Source organism: Eurytemora carolleeae, unplaced genomic scaffold (genome assembly GCF_000591075.1).
Source record: "Eurytemora carolleeae unplaced genomic scaffold, Eaff_2.0 scaffold54, whole genome shotgun sequence".
Classification (NCBI taxonomy): Eukaryota; Metazoa; Arthropoda; class Copepoda; order Calanoida; family Temoridae; genus Eurytemora; species Eurytemora carolleeae.
Window position 1 is genome coordinate 329,200 of NW_019396185.1, and position 20,263 is coordinate 349,462.

At 30.9% G+C, this 20,263-nt stretch overlaps 2 protein-coding genes across 2 annotated transcripts in view; one reads left to right on the forward strand and one right to left on the reverse strand.

The window, feature by feature from the left end:
- LOC111697548 (serine/threonine-protein kinase grp-like) overlaps positions 1 to 2,422 on the forward strand; it is a 13,841-nt gene extending 11,419 nt beyond the window's left edge. Inside the window, 4 exon segments of the mRNA XM_023467579.1 lie at positions 166 to 241; positions 1,054 to 1,065; positions 1,067 to 1,158; positions 2,090 to 2,422. Of these exon segments, the coding sequence (XP_023323347.1) occupies positions 166 to 241; positions 1,054 to 1,065; positions 1,067 to 1,158; positions 2,090 to 2,186 (277 nt within the window). The 3' untranslated portion in view covers positions 2,187 to 2,422.
- A 5,321-nt stretch (positions 2,423 to 7,743) lies between these two features.
- Positions 7,744 to 19,549, reverse strand: LOC111697555 (galactoside 2-alpha-L-fucosyltransferase 2). Its single transcript, XM_023467592.1, has 15 exons — positions 19,385 to 19,549; positions 18,751 to 18,846; positions 18,348 to 18,430; positions 17,611 to 17,676; positions 17,407 to 17,450; positions 16,519 to 16,593; positions 15,101 to 15,173; positions 14,396 to 14,529; positions 13,547 to 13,639; positions 12,893 to 12,988; positions 12,303 to 12,345; positions 11,573 to 11,631; positions 10,581 to 10,689; positions 10,126 to 10,175; positions 7,744 to 7,831 (listed from the first exon to the last, which is right to left on the reverse strand). The coding sequence occupies exons 1-15, from the start codon at positions 19,500 to 19,502 to the stop codon at positions 7,759 to 7,761; spliced, it is 1,212 nt and encodes a 403-aa protein (XP_023323360.1). The 5' UTR covers positions 19,503 to 19,549; the 3' UTR covers positions 7,744 to 7,758.
- Positions 19,550 to 20,263: the final 714 nt, after the last annotated feature.

Sequence of the window (20,263 nt, forward strand, 5' to 3'; positions counted from 1 at the left end):
AACCCCCCCTTAACCCCCCCCCCAAACCATAACAAAATAATATATTGCCCCCCACCTAGCAAAAGTCCTAGTTGCGCCTCTGTATTCCATACTCATAGGTGAAATTTAGCACTTCAGGAATATTTTTAATTCATAATTCAAATAGACAGGTTAGGGAATATATAGATTTGAGAAGCAAGGATACTCGTGTAAGATGACAACACCTGGTATTCTCACAGTACATTGTATACTGTATAGACAGGTTAGGGAATATATAGATTTGAGAAGCAAGGATACTTGTGTAAGATGACAACACCTGGTATTCTCACAGTACAGTGTATACTGTATAGACAGGTTAGGGAATGAGTTTTTTCTCCTTGGAAAGTTTAGTTGGAAAGATTATAGATATTTTTTACGTTTTCTACGGGGTTTCCGTCTTATTTGAGCAATACATCATTCCAAATATTATATTACTTTTTTCCCCAAAGTACTTAATTATTAATTTAAACACTAGGATTTAATTTTACAATGATTGTGATTTAATTGGGTTTTCTTACCTTCCTTAGATTATATTGTTCTAAACTCATACTTGTATTATGTTATTCAGACAATTTACATGGTATTAATCAATAAAGAACTAGTTCTAGAACTGGGTTTCTTGTAAACAAACAATATTTTGTAAACATTTTGGTAATATTCACAATAAAGAAATTTAGTCTTTGCTACAAACTCTGATTTTCTTCTCCCTCCTTATATCTTTGCAACCCCAAATCGTAGACATTAGATATTTCAAACTTTGAATTCTGTTAGATCAAATAAGTTTGAATTATTACAGGTTTACACCGTCATATTGCAAAGATAGTAATACAGGATTAGAAATATGAGTTTGAGGCCAAGGCTTAATTTTATTATTTTCTTATTTTCTTCATTCAACGAATTAGCATATATAACTTCACTTCATTCTTGCTATAATATGTTCATTTCAAGTTTGAGGGGAGGGGGAGAATAGGACTTACCCAAGGAGTTTTATTGGTTAATTTTGTTTTATTCAGTAAAATATCCCACATTTTCTAGGAGGGGGATGCAGTTGGTGTTCAAGGCAACCCTCATAGAAATGGATAAACAAGTTCTATTGGACTTTAGGCTCTCCAGGGGAGATGGTATAGAGTTCAAGAGAAGGTAAAATAAACAGTTATATTGTAGAGGGGAGATGATATAGAGTTCAAGAGAAGGTCAGATGATCAGTATATATAGTGTAGAGGGAGCTGGTATAGAGTTCAAGAGAAGGTAAGATAAACAGTTATAGTGTATTGGGGAGATGGTTTAGAGTTCAAGAGAAGGTAAGATAAACAGTTATAGTGTATTGGGGAGATGGTTTATAGTTCAAGAGAAGGTAAAATAAACAGTTATAGTGTAGAGGGGAGATGGTTTAGAGTTTAAGAGAAGGTAAGATAAACAGTTATAGTGTAGAGGGGAGATGGTATAGAGTTCAAGAGAAGGTAAGATAAACAGTTATAGTGTAAAGGGGAGATGGTATAGAGTTCAAGAGATGGTATAGAGTTCAAGAGAAGGTAAAATAAACAGTTATAGTGTAGAGGGGAGATGGTTTAGAGTTCAAGAGAAGGTAAAATAAACAGTTATAGTGTAGAGGGGAGATGATATAGAGTTCAAGAGAAGGTCAGATGATCAGTATATATAGTGTAGAGGGAGCTGGTATAGAGTTCAAGAGAAGGTAAGATAAACAGTTATAGTGTATTGGGGAGATGGTTTAGAGTTCAAGAGAAGGTAAGATAAACAGTTATAGTGTAGAGGGGAGATGGTATAGAGTTTAAGAGAAGGTAAGATAAACAGTTATAGTGTAGAGGGGAGATGGTTTAGAGTTTAAGAGCAGCTAGTATAGAGTTGAGAAGTAGCTAGTATCCTATAGAGGGAGGGAAGGCCAGGTGCATGATTTCTGCAGCCCAGGTTAAGTCACAATCTTCTTCCATGCCACCTCTGAATATCAGATGCAGAAATGATGTGGTTAGCCTTTTTTTCCTCTGCTATCGATAGTTGAGATTGAGCTTGAGCTTAACATAGATTCCTTTCTTTGATAACTTTTATATTTCAGGTTTACCAACATCAAGTCCAGCATGGAGATGATCATTGTTAAAGGTCCAATCATGTGGTCTCTGGCAATTCATTCTGATGCCCTTCCAGGGGTCTGATTTGACCTGCTAGAGTGCTAGGGGTCTAATGTGACCTCTCGGGGTCTAATGTGATCTCTCAGGGCCTAATGTAACCACTCAGAATTTAATTTGACTTCTTTTAAGCAATTGTCCAAGCGACCCAACTAGAATTAATTTTTCAGAATTTAAACACAGAATATGCATATATTCCACTTGAATAATGTATCTGTTAACTAACTGTATAGAATATTGAATATATGAATATCAAATATCAACTATTAATGTTGTTTTTTTTGTAGTGTTCATTTGCCATAATACTTTTGCGATAATTACACTTTCCATAATACCTTTGCCGTAAGTAACACTTACCGTGAGTTACACTTGTCATAAGTCACACTTGACATAAGTTACACTTGCTAAAATGGTTACACTTGCCATAATTCCACTTGCTGTAATTTACTTTTGTCATAATTTTCTAATCTTTAAAAAGATATAAATCTGTCTTTTTTATTGTAAATGCGGGAAATTTTCCAATGAAAATCCCCACTTTAGTTTTCTCAATGTTTTAAAACAGAACAGTTGACACAAGTTCAGCTCCATTTAAGGAGCTCGCCTTTAGATGCTCATAGAAATAAACGTTAATCAACCAATCAACAAGTTCAGCTCCATATTTTCTCACAATGGAGGACTCTTTCATGACCTTTGAGACCACAATTAAAGGATAAACCAAAGGTTCGAGACAGCAACAACCACACCTATGTAGCCAATACCTCGTCTTCAGAAGTGAAATGTGCTCAGCTCGAATTCGAACCCACATTCGAACTGTCTCTGAATTAGATTTGTAATTTGTATTTTATTTTTAATAAAAAATAATATATATATATATTATATATATATATATATATATGTTTGTTAGTCCTAACCAAATTTAATTTTACTTATGGCAAATGTATTCATTCAGTTCCTGATATTTTTACTGATAACAATCAAACTTTTGTAGGATCTAGTGAAATTGCGGAAGGTTTTAATGATTTTTTTTGTCAACGTGGGACCTAAACTGTCTAGTTACATTCCGGAATCTAATGTCACTTTTGAAACGTATTTAAATGAGTCCATAAATGAAAATTTTGTTTTTGCAAATATTACACCGGAAATTATTTAAGAAACAGTAAGTAAGCTAAAACCCAAGAACAGATTGTATCGATTATCCTATAGCACATTTATTTAATCTTTCTTTCAAAACAGGATATATCCTTAGCGAGTATAAATGTGCAAAAATTATTCCCATCTTTAAAGCGGGCGAAAAAGATAAGTTTAATACTTACAGACCTATAAGTATTCTTCCAGCTTTGAGTAAGCTACTTGAAAAATTGCTGCAATACAAATGTTCAGATATCTTAACAAGTTTTACGAGCACCAATATGGATTTAGACCTAAGCATAACACAAATCAACCACTTTTGCACTTAATGAATGAAATCTATGAAAACCGTAATAAATCTAAACCAGAATTTACACTTGGAATATTCCTAGACTTAAAGAAAGCTTTTGATTGCTGTGATTTAGACATACTTTTAAAAAACTAAATCATTATGGTTTCAAAAATGTGACCAACACCTGGTTTAAAAATTATCGTGTTAATAGAACTCAATATGTGTGTATAAATGGAGCTTTTTCAACAGAAAGAATTATAACATGTGGTGTTCCTCAAGGAAGTGTTCTAGGGCCCCTGCTTTTTCTGCCCCTAGCAACATCTTTTTTTACCAGCCTCTTTGCCGATGATACTAGTTTTTATAAGTCATCTCCTGACATTGCAAGCCTAATACTTGATGCAAACACTGAACTAAAAAAAGCAGCAAAATGGTTTCAAGCAAATCGTTTGTCACTAAATGTCTCCAAAACAAAGTATATAGTATTTAGAAATAGAAATATGCACTTTGACCCCCAACAGTTGTAATATATCAATAGGAAATGAGATACCTTAAAGGATTGGTAATGACTGTGCGAACAAATATTTCAAATTTGTTGGACTTAAACTTGACGAATTTTTAAACTGGGATTTTCAAATTGAACATATCTCGAATAAAATTGCTAGCTCAATATTTGCTTTGTCTCGAATTAAGAATATCTTACCATTAAATATTCGTCTACTTGTTTATAACTCTCTTGTAAGGCCTCATATTGAATATGGAATTGTTACTTGGGGAGGGGTAAAAAATTCTAAACTGCAAAAAATCAGATCTTTGCAAAAAAAAAAGACAATCAGAGCGGTTAATAATAGTACTTTCAAGGCACATTCAAATCCATTATTTTACTGAAAGTTCTTAATCTTGATACATACAAACTTTGTGTTCTGACATTTATGCATGGATACTGTAATGATAACCTTCCTTCTTCCTTCCAAAACATGTTTAAGTCTTTAGCTGAACCAAATAGAACAAAATCATATAAATTAGAACGGGTTTTAAACAAAAATTTAGAAATCTTTCCGTCCGCAATGTTTCCTAAATTGTGGAATGAGATTGAAATTGACCTTAAAGAAACTAAATCTGCAAAAATATTTAAACAAAGAGTAATCAATATTTATCTTGAGAATTATGAGAGGTTTAAATGCTGAAAACCTAGCTGTATTTCGTGTGAATAATTTTTATATAAAAAAAAAACTAAAATAACTGAAACTTTATTAGCTTATTTCTGTTTTTGTAACTACCATCATTAACACCCTGTATTTTAAATTTATCTCTACATAAAAATCCCTCTGATCTCACCCTGCCACAGATCTCCTGACAATCTCCTTCCTTCCAATCAACTCCTTACCTATCCAAAAACATATGTTGATATGTGTAACCAATTATATTCAGTATCGTTAATTAACTTAGGGCCAACCACTCAAAACAACCAACCCTGGTTAGGCGGGTCCAAACTGCATAGTAAATTGTGATTGCTTATTTGTAATATCTCATGCGTTGTAGTTGAATAAATATATGAATATGAATATTATGGCAATTGTAATTATGGCAACAGTAATATGGCAAATGAAACTGAGCCCATTTACATTACATTGTACAGTGTTCACTCAGCAGCATTTGTATATTGAGCATAATATGCAGACAGACTATAGAATAGATGGATGGATGGATAGATGTAGATTGTCCCGCGAATCGAAACATGACGGTTGGTGAATAGTTTTGAATGCCTTTTTTATATAGTGTATTAGATATTGAAAGAAGACATTTAAAACTATTCACCAATTGTAGCTAAATAGCCGACATATCAATACACTTTATAGATGACAAGATAGATAGATTTAAAAATATGTGAAAAGATAAAACACTTAACAAATAATAGTAATAATTAACAATTTATTGTTTTTAACATTGCATTTTATCACATTGTTATTTCTATAGATGTAGGATTTACATAAATGCATATTTGCGCTGACTAAGTTTTTTTGGTGTGCCAAGAAAATTAAAACATTTTAGTAATTGCATCACATTATCACAAAATTTATATGGCCGCTCGCATACAAGGAAACTATGAGAAATAAAAATTGTTCAAAACAGAAAAACAATGATATCTTCCTCCTGGTTACTCAGGCAAAGGTGTTAGAGAGTACCTTGTATTTACTATACAATGGCGGGTCACTGGAAACCACAGCGGTAAAAATTTTATTAAAAATAAAAAATATGAATTTTCAACAATAATAAAATTTTAAGGGTTTATTTAAGGATTCACTCAAAGAACTTTAAACTTTTTACTTTTTATAAACCTTCTCAGGATTTGATTTTCTTGGAACTCTGGATAAAATGATTTGTGTAGAACAAGCATCAAAAAGTTTTTAAAAATTAAAGAGAAAAATATCAAACATTAAGACTCAAAAAAATATCATTATTGGATTTATTCAGAACTCCATATTTAATAAGGCTAAGAGAATTTTTTTTTGCAGAAAATGATAGATTTTTTGAGTATAATGTGCGTATTTAGGTGTTTTAAAGATTGGACATAATCTAGTATGATATGGCACGCTCATACATATTAATATCACAGGTTTTATAAAGTTGTAGGCAATTATATCAATACAATTAAGACGAATTTTGATTTTGATTTATATCAAGCAATGGCATATATACGCATAAAGTCAAGAAAAGCTTTCAATAAAAAAGCTTTTCTTCATTACTTGTATTTCGAACAAAGCTTGTCACAATAAAAAAGTCTTACGTCTTCATTGTATTGATATAATCGCCTACCACTGTGAGTTATTACAAATTGTAATTGGATTTTGATCCATCCTAAAAGCTCAGAGGTTCTTGAATTCAAAATCCAATTTAAACAAGATTTGGAAAATAATGTTTTTATCGAGTTAGGGAAAACCTAAAACTCAAAAACTTGAAAAATACGAAATTATCTGTTGCTTGGTCCAAAAATGTTGCATTAAAAATGTGCAACGATATTGCGAGTTTTTTCTTAACCCTATCACGGTTGGAGGGGGAGGGTAGTTTTCACCCCCCCCCCCTTTGGTTTATTCTGAATAACTTAAAAATGGCTTATATTAGATCGCTAAAACTTCTTTACTTTTTCAATATCATAGTTGTGAACAAATTTTGCTAAACAACTTTTTTTTATGCATATGGGTAGGGTGGAGAATGGTTAAACGGCGGGTTGGTGTTTAAAATAATCAGAAATGGTTTGTAACTTTTTTATTACTCAAGGTGCAGTGATAAGATTTTTTTATTTGAAAAGGCCATGAAAAATAGATATAATATCATGCGTCATATGTTAATTTTTGTCAAAAGTAAAAGTAATTATTTTTGAAAAAATTTTCGACATACTTTTTGAACTTTTTAAAAATCCTCCCTCACACCCTAACCATTAAAGTTAGAGTCTAATTTTTGTTTAATGAGCAGACCTGGAAAAGTTAGATAGGGACATGTATCACCACTCCCTAATCCATAATCTTAACTTTACGGGAAAAATCATAGGGGAGGGGTCAGAACCCGCCCCCCTCCATCTATCTTTGACAAAAATAGCCCAATTAAAATAATATTATTTCCATAATTTCCATCTTGGGGCTCTTAATTGTGATTTTCTTTTTTATTTGATTTTGTGAAATCTAAAGATATTTCAAATAATGGCCAAAGCCAACGTATTGAATTTATGTCATGTTTTATACATGCAATTATCGTTAATTCAGTAATGACTGCTTTGCAACTGATTTACTTCATTTGATCGTAATTGCCTTACTTCTTATGATTCATATGTTTCAAAAAATGATAATTTATTGCAAAAATTAATTTAAAAAATGCTTTTTTTGAGAAGCTGGAAAAAATATTTAGATGTTGTAACCTAACGTTATAAAGGTAAAACTATTACCAATAACAAACATATTCGATAAGGAAATGAGCTTTTGCCGCCAACTAATTTTTTATCATTGCAACCGAATACTGTAGACCTTTGATACATAAAAGCTATGAATTCTGTTTGATTAAATAATCTAAGTTTGAAATACCAAAAGTTTGCACCACCAGGTTGCCAACTAAAAGAAATTATAAACTTTGAGCCGGAGGCTTAAACGCAGTTTCTTTTGTGTGCATATTGGAACTGGGTGATAAAATCTAAACTATGGAGTTAAGAAGGAGAACACAGAGAAAGCAAAAAATGTTTGCAGGCACAATTCCCATACAGGCCCTGAAAAAAAAATATTTTTTTTCATATTCACGATTTGATTTTTCAAAAATTCTTCATTATAACTTAACTTTTTTGGAAAATATGCTTTTTCCCTCTGCTTTATTTCCAAAATTATGGAAATCGGTTGAATTAGAGCTTTAAGAAACTGCAAAACTGTTTTTAAAAAATCTTCAAAAACTATTAGAAAATCATCCAAGTTGTATCTAAAAAAATAACTGTTTTTCATGTGGATAAACAATTAGTCTTTGCTATCTTCTTCACCCTATAATTCATAAACATGATTCTAATAATATATGTTACCCTCTGTTACAACCCTTCCGCTGAGTACCCACCCTTTTCCTAATACTTTTTCACCCCCTTCTTACCTTCTTCCTTATTTATCATCATTGTTTTGTTTAAAATGCACACTGTACAGTTGTTGACACAAATAAAAGAACAAAAGGGATATTCCTTAACTTTATTGAATAATAAAATTAAATTTGTTTTAAAATAGTGACCCTTAAAAAGGGGTTATCTAAACGGTTGAAAATGAAATAACATTGATTATTGGTGATAAAAGGAATGGAACAATTGGAGCTTCATGATGGTCAGCTCGCAGGTGTCAGCATCTTGGCAGCAAAGAGTTCACATCTAGGCGACGGTCCAGGAGGGTTTGCAGTCTGGAACATGTGTGGGGCCGGAGGAACGATTTGCCTCTCATACCACAGGACATGCGACTGGGTTTGCAGTCTGTAACATGTGTGGGGAGGAAAGATTTGCCTCTCATACCACAGGACATGCGACTGTTTTGTGGATTAGGACATCTGGAGGCTTAGACATTAGCAGCATTTGTTGCTAGAGTAGGCATCTGCGGCAGTTGAAGGAGTTAATAGTTCCTGATCGGAGGTGTTGACATCTCAAAGTTCTAAAGCTAACTGACGCTGTTCTCCACGAGTAGAGGCGGTAAAGGGGGGGGGGGACATGAGGAGACACATTTGGAGTAGGGTTTCCACCGGAATTCCGGGTTACGGTTTACGTACGGAAATGATCCGGAAATTTTTTCCATTTCCATTATGGAAAAGGTTCCGGAAAACCAGAATTCCGGAACGATTTCCGGAACGATTTTTTTCCCGTAATTTTCAAACTTTGTAAATATGAATTTAATTAAAATAAGAAAAATTCTTTAAGTTCCGGTTTACGGAATGGAAATTTTCCAGTTTACGTTACGTAAACCGTAAAAATTTCCGGTTTACGGAATGGAAACCGGAAATTTTTCCGATTTACGAAATGGAAACTGGAAATTTTACGGTTTCCATTCCGTAAAACGGAAATTTTTCCGGTTTACGTGACGTAAACCGGAAAATTTCCGGTTTCCATTTATACCGGAATTATCCCGGAATTCCGGTTTACGCAACAAATTTCCGGATCATTCCATTTCCAAAATGGAAATTTTTTCCGGAAAAATGGAAACCCTAATTTGGAGCGGATATAGTTTTATGTATTGTAAATCTTGCGCGGTCAACTTCGATACACAGTAGTAATCGTCTTCGTGTTTTCTTGAATTTGTTACAACAGTGTACATCCATCTATTTATTTACAATTCTTATTCGCTTATAATGGGCCAACCAATCAAAACAACCAACTCTGGTTAGGCGGGTCTAAACTACATAGTAAATTGTGTTTTTTTATTTGTATTATATCGTGGTTTGGAGTTGAAAAACAAATATGAAAATATGAAAAAATGTTTCAACGCTTTACTTTTTAACATATTTCAAATATTTCATAATGTTATAACCACGTTCCTTAACAATTTTTACTTTTTAACATATTTCATAATGTTATAACCACGTTCCTTAACAATTTTTACTTTTTACATTTTTCAAATATTTTATAATAAAATAGAGAGGTTCCTTAACAATTTTTACTTTTTTACATTTTTCAAATATTTTATAATAACATAGAGAGGTTCCTTAACAATTTTTTACTTTTTTACATTTTTCAAATATTTTATAATAAAATAGCAATTGTTCCTTTACAATTTCTACTTTTTTATATATTTCAAATATTTAATAATAAAATAGCAAGGTTCCTTTACAATTATTACTTTTTACATTTCTCAAATATTTCATAATATAACGGCCAAGTTCCTTAACAATTTTTACTGTTGTCTACCTAGACATTATCAAATAATAAAATTGGTTAATTACAATTTTCCCTTATAGATTTTGACTTCCTTCATTTTGTAATTTTTCTCTTCATCACAAATTTTGGTTAAAAGTGTAAGATTTTGCTAATTCTAAAAAATGAATAATCACCTTGAAACAATCCGTAGCTCAGGCTGAACAATCTTCACCCATTTACCAGACTTTAAAATAAAAAATTATTCCCTCTTTAAGTTTGTACAGAAAGAACCATAAATCTGTGGCATATGAAGAAGACAGTAAAGCAATATTTAAATGTATTTGATGTTGTTACAATGCAAATAAATTTACTAGTAACTTATTAATTCACTTATTAAGTGAAATTGGTCTGATTTAACTCCACAATTGCTGTACTTAATGTTCATTTAGAGCAATAGCTTGAGTATAAAAGTCGTCTTTCTATATAGCAGAGTTGTATTGCTATTAATTTAATGAATCATGTTTAAACAAATAAGATTATATCATAGGAAGATTAATTATTTTTTTTAATTTATAATGGCCACAATTCAAAATGTAAAATTTATTTCGTTTTTTGTAAATACTTCTTGTTTATATGTTGTATTCGATACCTGTATTAGGTTAGAAGAGCTAACTTCAAACCCCTCTTTTGTTTTAAGAAAAGAACTTGGAAATAATACTTCACCACCGCTCAATAATCCGCCCCACATACCAAAGGTTCTAAATGTTATTATCTCGTATTATGAATATAGAAGACGACTTTCAATTTTAATAAGACGACATTGTATATTATTTCGTGGAATCAATTTTAAGATTTTTTTATAAAGAAGGCGACTTTTTAGATAATTTAGATAAACTATAAGGAAGAAGGAAGACTACTTTTAATTGTAAGTAAAATATGACGACTTTTTACTATCTTACTAACTTAGATAAGACGACTTGAATTTTGTAAAAGAAAATTCAAACTTTTCCCAATCCATATACGTCACTCTTTGCCACAGTTCAACCCAGAACTTCAGAGATATCGAAATGATTTATAAAATGTCGTCTTCTTAACTTACAAATAATGGCATGCTGCAGATATTTAGTTTGTTAATTGAACAAATTAAGCTCTTTTTATATATTTTTAAAATTACTAAGATTTAAGCATAATAGTATAAAACCCGTTGAAAAATAGTGAAGACGACATTTACAAATTATTTCGATGACTCCGAAGTTCTGAGTCAAACTGTACCTGAAGTTGTAAACCTTTGATTAAATCAAACAATTATCAAAATTTTGTCTTTATAGGCGAGATTGACCAGTACTTCTTAAAAATTACTTTAACCCTTTTTAGACCTATTCCTGTAAAGAGATGGGTCACTTGTAAAAGAATTGAGTCTTTTTTCCACAAACTCTGATTTTTCATCTATATATCTTTGCAACCCAATGGTGTAGACCTTAAAATTTTAAACTATAAATTCTGTTGGATCGAATAATCAAGTCTAAATTATCAAAGGTGCTTACTATTAGTTGCAATGATTTATTGATTAGAAAATCATTTTAACGATTTTCAATAATGACCTTTTTCACAAACCCATAATCAACAAATTTAGAATCTCACCCATAGGTCATTATTGTGTGATTACATGATGCCAAGAGAGCCAAGTCCTCCCCTATATCCTAAATATCTATCTATTTAAAATTTTATATACTTTGCTTGTCTGTCTGGGTGTTTGTTTGTTTGTTTGTTCAAAACGGCTGAACCGATCGTGTCCAAATCTTGCGTTGGACCTCACATGACCCCATGGAAAAGTCCGGATGCATAAAAGTACAAAAAGTTGTGTTAATAACTTATCGAATTATGTTGAATTTTGAAAATGCGCGAAAAAAAATAGTATTAATCCCGCAATCTTGTTTTTGATTTTGTTTTATAGTGTGCTAAGAGAAGATGCTCACAGATATAGCCAGAATTAAAAGTTGAAATAGAAGAGCCTAGTATATGTACTTGTCTGTCTGGGTGTATGTTCGTTTGTATCCATGTAAAACGTCTGAACCGATTCTTGAGGAACCACATGACCCCAGGGAAAGGTTATGGCTGGTCAAAATAAAAAATAACTAAAATGGAATTTTGTATCAAAATTCCAGGAAGGATTAATATGAGTAACCTAAATACATTTGTCTGCAAAACGATGTATATATTCATTTTTCCGTCTTCAAGAATTGAATAATTCCTAATATTTTGTAATCTTCTAAGCTTAGATAACAAATACAGAACGTTTGTGAACTGTTTATGGAACTCTTTAAATAAGGCATTATAATCTCTTTAATTTTTGATTTTTTACTTTTATTACCTCTCCTGGTTTGAGTGGGTTCAATTCATCCTTCTCCTGGGTTCTGCAAAAATGAAAGATTAGCAAATTTTATTTAATGTAATTCCAAAATTTGCAAGTATACCTATCATGTCAGCAAACGTGAAAATACCTATCATGACCCAAAATGTGCAAATTACTTATCATTGTTCCAAAATGTACAAGTTACCTATAATGCCACCAAAATGTACAAATTACTAATTAGAAAATTACCTATCATTGACCCAAACTGTGCAAATTACCTATCATTGACCCAAACTGTGCAAATTACCTATCATTGTCCCAAAATGTGCAAATTACCTATCGTGTCCGACTTGTGCAAATTAAATAGCATGTCCTAAATTGTGCAAATTAGCTGTCATGTCACAAAATTAGCAAATTACCAATCAAGTCCCCAAATTGGAAAGTGGATATGTCCCAAAATTAGAAAGTGGATATGTCCCAAAATTAGCAAATTACCTTTTATGTCCCAAATTTTGCAAATTACCCATTATGTTCCAAATTGTGCGAGTTGCTTAATATGTTCCAAAATGTACAAATTTACTTATGATGTCTAATAATTTGCAAATTACCTATCATGTCCCAAAAAGAAGACATCCTCCCCTTCCATATTACTCCTGGCCCAACTAAGATCGTCACTAACCACAGCAAATACAATAGAATCAAACCTACACAAAAAAAAATTTAATTTTTTATAATTTCACCAACAATTCAACGAATTTCCATGATATCTTTTAAATTTGAAAGTTTAAGAAGAAATCTAAGATATCCGCGCTCTCATTCTATAATCACATTTCTAAAATAGACTATTGTTGAAGGTACCCTCCGACTTACGACTTACCCTTCAAATCTTTTGTCTGATCAAATGAGAATTGATTATAAAAGTGTTTATTAGAACAGTACGTTTAAGAGCCTTAAATCCAATACAAAACAACTAGGCTTCATCTATTTAAATTGTGAACATGTTCTTTTTGTTTACATTTAAAAACAAAGAAGAAGAAAAAAATCGCGGATTTTCAAGAATTTAAATTTTTTTACAAAATTCAAAATCTTTAAAACACATTTTTTTTAAATTTTTATCATTTATAAACCTTCCCTGTGGTCACGTGATGTCCCAAAAAAAATTTGGGCCCGATCGATTCAGTCGTTTTGATGTTTATTGGATACAAACAGACAGACAAACAAACAGACAGACAAGCCAAATTTATATATAGATGATAACTCACTTATTCCTGTAATATTCCATGGCCCTATTGAAGTAAGCTGCGTCGATCAAAGTAAGATTATACATCTTCACAAGGTGTTGACCATAGTCACTCCTAGACAATATGTTTAGTGAAGTATTTTAAAGGGATTGCCTCCGAATTGTTGAGTAACTCTTTATCTACAGGGTTACCCAAAAAGAATGAGACTTTCGTTTTGTCTGTTTAAATTCGCAGTTCCCGCAGATTTGTACTCGTTTGTCCCAATAAACATGGGAATTGAGAAACGACTTGAAAGTCGTCTTTGATTTCTGATATTTAATGCAAGGCAAAGAAAGTTTAAAAAAAAGAGGCTGCACGTCTAACGAACTTTTCATAAATTGGTCTACCTTTCTTGTATCTTAACAATTGACGAAGACAATTTTGATTTATTAAATAAATTGAAATTATAAATTTTGCAATATCTCCGTTAATTTGGAATGGAAGATACAAAAATGATAGTTTTCGATATTAGATGTTTAAACTGGTATACTGCTATAATTGTGTTCATTGTGTTCCACATGTCTCGAAGACGATATAAAATCGTCACTGAATTCCCATGTTTATTGGGACACTCTTTAATGCTTAAACAGTTTAAGTTTAAAGTATCCATGAAATTATCATCCTTTGTGGGTAAACCTGTCTTTAACAATTTAATTAGGGGGTTATTAATGTTTTTCAAAAGAAATAAACTGTATTTTTTCTAACAACAAAGTGTTTTTTGTACCATAAATATATTTTTTTCATCAAAACTGTATTTTAAAAAGTGAGCGAATATTTTTTTTAAATGTACCTTCTAACATGTACTCCAATGAATGTGACGTCTAAATGTACCTTCTAACATGTACTCCAATGAATGTGACGTCTCCACTTAAACTCCGACTTTTCTTCGCAGAATAAAGTTTAGTCTGTGCAGCGTCAGAAAACCGTTTCCGAAACCGGAACAGAGGTTTTATTTCTTCAAGATTCTAAAAATTAAGTTCTGAACAATGTATTTAGAGGTAGATAAGTTAATCGTTTGTAGGGTGTTGGGACATTTCAAAGACGGACTTTCATAGAAAGAAAACAAAAATTTCGTAGATAACAAATTTCCTCCGTCTATGGAAAACTGCTCTGTCTATGAAATGTCCAACCATTAATTTTTTTATCTAAGAAATGTCTTTATATGAAATGTCCCAAAGCCGTTTAAGGTCAGTTTTCACACATTCAAGGTGTATTGGCTTTAAATGTGTTCTGATAGGGTTATGAGACGGTTTGGCACACAACAAAATCCTAGGTTTTATAACGATCTATTCAATCTCAAAACGATCTCAAAACGATCACAAAACGATCTCAAAACGAAGCCCATCAGTATATAGAGTTCAGAGTCCATTTTGGTCGTGAGTGCACTAGAGAAGTAGTTTAAAAAGTCATATATAGTTTAACTACTTCTTCTTATCAATTCAATTATGAATTTGGAAAGAGAAAAGTCGATGAACAAGTCACGTTAAAATTCGTTTATAACTGGGTTCATACTCGTTGTTGTGTTGAATTTAATACCTGGATATAGCTCTCTAAAAGATTTGGATATTTTCCTATATCTATACTCCGTCCTCTTAAGTACTCGGGCTTACTAGATATAGGTTAAAATTGATTTTTTACTTATTGTCGTCATATTTATCATGTTATATATATTATACAATATAGACGACTAATTTATATTTCAATTTTTATTGCTACCAAGCTTTTAAACAGCTGGGATACAAATAAAATGGAATCAAAGAGAACCTATCAATTAACAGATTCTTTCAAACAGAGATTCTTTAAAACAGATTGGATACAAATAAAATGGAATCAAAGAGAACCTGTTGATTAACAGATTCATTCAAACAGATTGGATACAAATAAAATGGAATCAAAGAGAACCTATCAATTTACAGATTCTCTCAAACAGCTGGGATACAAATAAAATGGAAACAAAGAGAACCTATCAATTTACAGATTCTTTCAAACAGATTGGATACAAATAAAATGGAATCAAAGAGAACCTATCAATTAACAGATTCTTTTAAACAGATTGGATACAAATAAAATGAAATCCAAGAGAACCTATCCATTAACAGATTGTTTCAAACAGCTGGGATACAAATAAAATGGAATCCAAGAGAACCTATCAATTTACAGATTCTTTCAAACAGATTGGATACAAATAAAATGGAATCAAAGAGAACCTATCAATTTACAGATTCTTTTAAACAGATTGGATACAAATAAAATGAAATCCAAGAGAACCTATCCATTAACAGATTGTTTCAAACAGCTGGGATACAAATAAAATGGAATCCAAGAGAACCTATCAGTTTACAGATTCATTCAAACAGATTGGATACAAATAAAATGGAATCAAAGAGAACCTATCAATTAACAGATTCTTTAAAACAAATTGGATACAAATAAAATGGAATCAAAGAGAACCTATCAATTTACAGATTCTTTAAAACAGATTGGATACAAATAAAATGGAATCAAAGAGAACCTATCAATTAACAGATTCATTCAAACAGATTGGATACAAACAAAATGGAATCAAAGAGAACCTATCAATTAACAGATTCTTTAAAACAAATTGGATACAAATAAAATGGAATCAAAGAGTACCTATCAATTAACAGATATTCTCTCAAACAGATTGGATACTAATAAAATGGAATCAAAGAGAACCTATCACTTAACAGATTCATTCAAACAGATTGGATACAAATAAATTGTATAGAAAGAAAAAATCATTGAATGATTTGTACGATATTAATATCAACCAAAAACTGAATCATTTTAAAAATCTTAAAAGAAAAGGATACGTTGATTTTATTCAAATTTTTTAAATGTGGAAAAACTAAGTCTGAAAATTGTTTTATTTTTCAGGGAAAATATAGGAGGAAGGGGGAAGGGTTCAGAAGAGCTCACTGTAAAAATTTTACCTGATTTCTGACACTGTAAAATTATATTTTTTATCGTCAAAGTTCCAAGGCAGTTCCCAAACTAATCGTCCAAAACTAAACAGTAAAAATATATTTAAATAAACTGTTTGCATGCATGAAAGTGAGTTTAGCTAATAGCATCAAGTTCATCAACTTCTGGAAATTCATAAGTTCCGACCCGTTCTCTACTGTATTAATAATATTCTAGTAATCAAATCAAAAAATAATAATAGTATATAATAAAATAAATATAATAATAATAAATATAATATTCTCTGTTTTATTCTACTTTTATATTCTTCTCGAACATTCTCTTTAAGAATAAACACATTTCTTTTCTTTTGAATAAAATGTATTTCTATCAAAATGGAAATAAAAATGAAATGTTTGTTTACTTAATATAAACGAAAATGTAATTAAAACGACAGAAATTTTTCTCAAAAAAACTTTCAGGTATCACTAGCTCTGTAAAGAAAATTGAATTTACATATTTTTAAATAATTATAAATTGTCTCAATCTAATTAGTCAAAAATATCAATATTCCTCATAAAAGTTTCTCAAATCAGTAAATCAAATGTTCTTTAAACATTTAAAATAAATGGAAAGAGTGTCGGTATGATTGCAGATTGCTTAATAACTAAGAATAGTCTCAAACTAAGTAATAAATAATATCAATATTTCTCATAAAAGTTTCTAAAATCAGTAAATCAAATATTCTTTAAAAATTTTAAATAATGTTAAGAGTGTCGGAATAATTGCAGATTGCTTAATAACTAAGAATAGTCTCTAACTAATCAATCAATAATATCAATATTTCACATAAAAGTTTCTCAAATCAGTAAATCAAATATTCTTTAAACATTTTTAAATAATGTTAAGAGTGCTACCTAAATAGACCGAGAAAACTGGAAATATACTCTGAATACTCAACCTGCAAAAGTTAAAACAAATTTTAAAAAATATCAAATTATAATTATTAAGCTTTCTTATTTTTTTCTAGAATGAATTTTTTAATTTCAAACAATTGTCAAAATGAAAATTGAATATTTCCTCGTCTGGTTTACACGAGAATTTCCATAAAACTGTATTACCTCTAAAACATGAAATTCTCTCTGAATATTTGGTTCGAAATAATATAGAAGGAGGCTGCTTTGCTCCTAGAAATTACATAGTAAAACTTACTCTAAAGAAGACAACATAGAATTTACATAATGTCGTCTTGAAAGCTATTTAGTTATTTTTGCTAAGGATTACAGAAACTGTCTTTTATATCTTCAAAGGTTTCTGCTCGCAGCTTCACAGGAATAAAAGTAATGTACTAAAACATTCTGCAAATTTCTGTGTTGAGAGATTAATAGCGAGTAAACACGCAGAAAATTTATCATTAACAGTTTTGTTTTTAAAATGCCTTCTCGTTCATTAAAACACAGAATATGAAAACAAGAATGGGAACATAACATGTATTTTGTTAAGTTAAGGTGGAAAGGGTTTTGCTAGAAAAGGCTATCCCTCCCTCTACTCGAAAAAATGTGACAATTGGAAAGGCTTTAGTTGTCAAACTTAAAAAAAACATAGCTTTGGTTGTTCATTTTGTTTTATAAAAAATTCTGATTAGTGCGCGCACATAAGTTCAATTTTGTTGCAAAACAAACTTTATTACTTTATCACAGTTTTAGGAACGTTCTATTATCCATATGGTCTTACAGCTCTAGTATTCTTTTGAAAAAAATTGCTTTGATTTTGATTTTGGTTTTCTATATACAATCTTGTATAGTAAGTTTGTTCGAATATTGTACAATTGAAAACTTTAATAGTCTAGGTACCTTACCTCTGTTACTACAGCTTTATATCCATATAGTTTTGAAAGGGAAAGAATGCTCGCAAAAGACGACATTTGATTTCCAAGTCGTCCTGAAACAAAACACATACAGAATATTCAAACAGCATTGATTTAAGATGTCAATTTTGGTCAAAACTTTGAACCGATTAATTTCTTCATTTTAGATTTAGAATTCTAATTGGAGTTTGGAAAATTAGCACATTTGATGAAATGAACATTTTGATAAACCCCTTGACCGATTTGTCTCAAATGTTGATAGGGGAACAAACCATGGTAATGTTCTTAGCTTTGTTAAAAAAAATACGAAGTGAGTGGGTTGACTTTTGTAGATAGTATAGATTTCCAGACAGAGCGGGATTCCCAAGCAGTAATAAATATAAATAAAACTCACCCTTTCCAAAAGAGCAGAGAATTGATGGTGATGAGGGTGGGAGGTTTCGGTACCAAGCATATTTATAATATAAATATAAACACAGCCACAGCAAAACTATATCATCCAAGAAATTAAAATTAATCAATGAAAAAAAATGAAAAGAAATAATTCATTTCTAATCCATATAGTTTAGTTGTCTGCGAGTTAAATAACAACTAAAAGTTTAAAACGGTAAAGCATTAAAAAAATGTATTCTTTAAATGTTGTAAATCTGCCAATTTTCATTTTTGACATTACAATTCTATGTTTCTAAATGTTAGACTTGTAGATGGATTAAATAGGTTGTAATATCTGAATGATTTGTTTGGAATTAAATTGATTTTTTACGATCCGAGTCGAATGTTGCAAATTTGAATTGACGCTACGTTCTTCGGTATGAGTCGTTTTTAACAATTTTCTCCTTATAGACGCAACAGATAGAAAGAAGATTAGTAGCGATCAACCATCAATAATTTATTGACGTAAGCATATATACCCCCTTTCATTTTTAGGAAACACTTTAACACTTTAAGCTTTACAAAGTTACCGTCCCTATAATTCAGCCAACCTTATTTTTCAAAAATATTTATATCATTTAAGTATCTTGATGTTCCTAAATATCTCCAATAATTTATCACAGATCTAATAAGAGTTTTGAAAATTAAAACCGGTTTAGATTTCTTATGTACAACAAGGCAGGGTAGGTTAAACAGTTCAGCATCTTTAGGCATTACATAAGTAAGATTTATCTGAAATTTTATGTTTTATTTACATAGGATTTCTTGGATGAATAGGTTGAATGAATTGGTTGAATGAATTGGTTGAATGAATATGTTGAATGATTTGGTTGAATGAATAGGTCGAATGAATAATTTGAATGAATAAGTTGGATTGATAGATTGAATGAATAGGTTGAATGAATAGGTTAAATGAATGATTGAATGAATAGGTTGATTGAATGGTTGAATGAATAGGTTGGCTGAATAGGTTGAATGAAAAGGTTGAATGACTAGGTTGAATGAATAGATTGAATGAATAGGTTGAATGAATAAGTTGAATGAACAGGTTGAATGAATAGATTGGATGAATAGATTGAATGAATAGGTTGAATGAATAGGTTAAATGAATGGTTGAATGAATAGGTTGGCTGAATAGGTTGAATGAATAGGTTGAATGACTAGGTTTAATGAATAGGTTGAATGAATAGGTTGAATGAATAAGTTGAATGAACAGGTTGAATGAATAGATTGGATGAATAGATTGAATGAATAGGTTGAATGAATAGGTTAGGTGAATGGTTGAATGAATAGGTTGGCTGAATAGGTTGAATGACTAGTTTTAATGAATAGGATGAATAGGTTGGCTGAATAGGTTGAATGAATAGGTTGAATGAATAGGTTGAATGAATAGGTTGAATAAATAGGTTGAATGAATAGGTTGAATGAATAGGCTGGATGAATAGACTGAATGAATAGGTTGAATGAATAGGTTG

Excerpts from the sequence above, each read along its gene's own strand:
- LOC111697555 (XM_023467592.1), bottom strand. The coding sequence starts at position 19,502 with ATGCCTAAAGATGCTGAACTGTTTAACCTACCCTGCCTTGTTGTACAT. Across the intron at positions 18,431-18,750 it reads TCTCTGCTCTTTTGGAAAGG|GACGACTTGGAAATCAAATG; the intron begins GTGAGTTTTATT and ends GTTTTGTTTCAG. Across the intron at positions 14,530-15,100 it reads TTTTAGAGAGCTATATCCAG|AATCTTGAAGAAATAAAACC; the intron begins GTATTAAATTCA and ends CTTAATTTTTAG.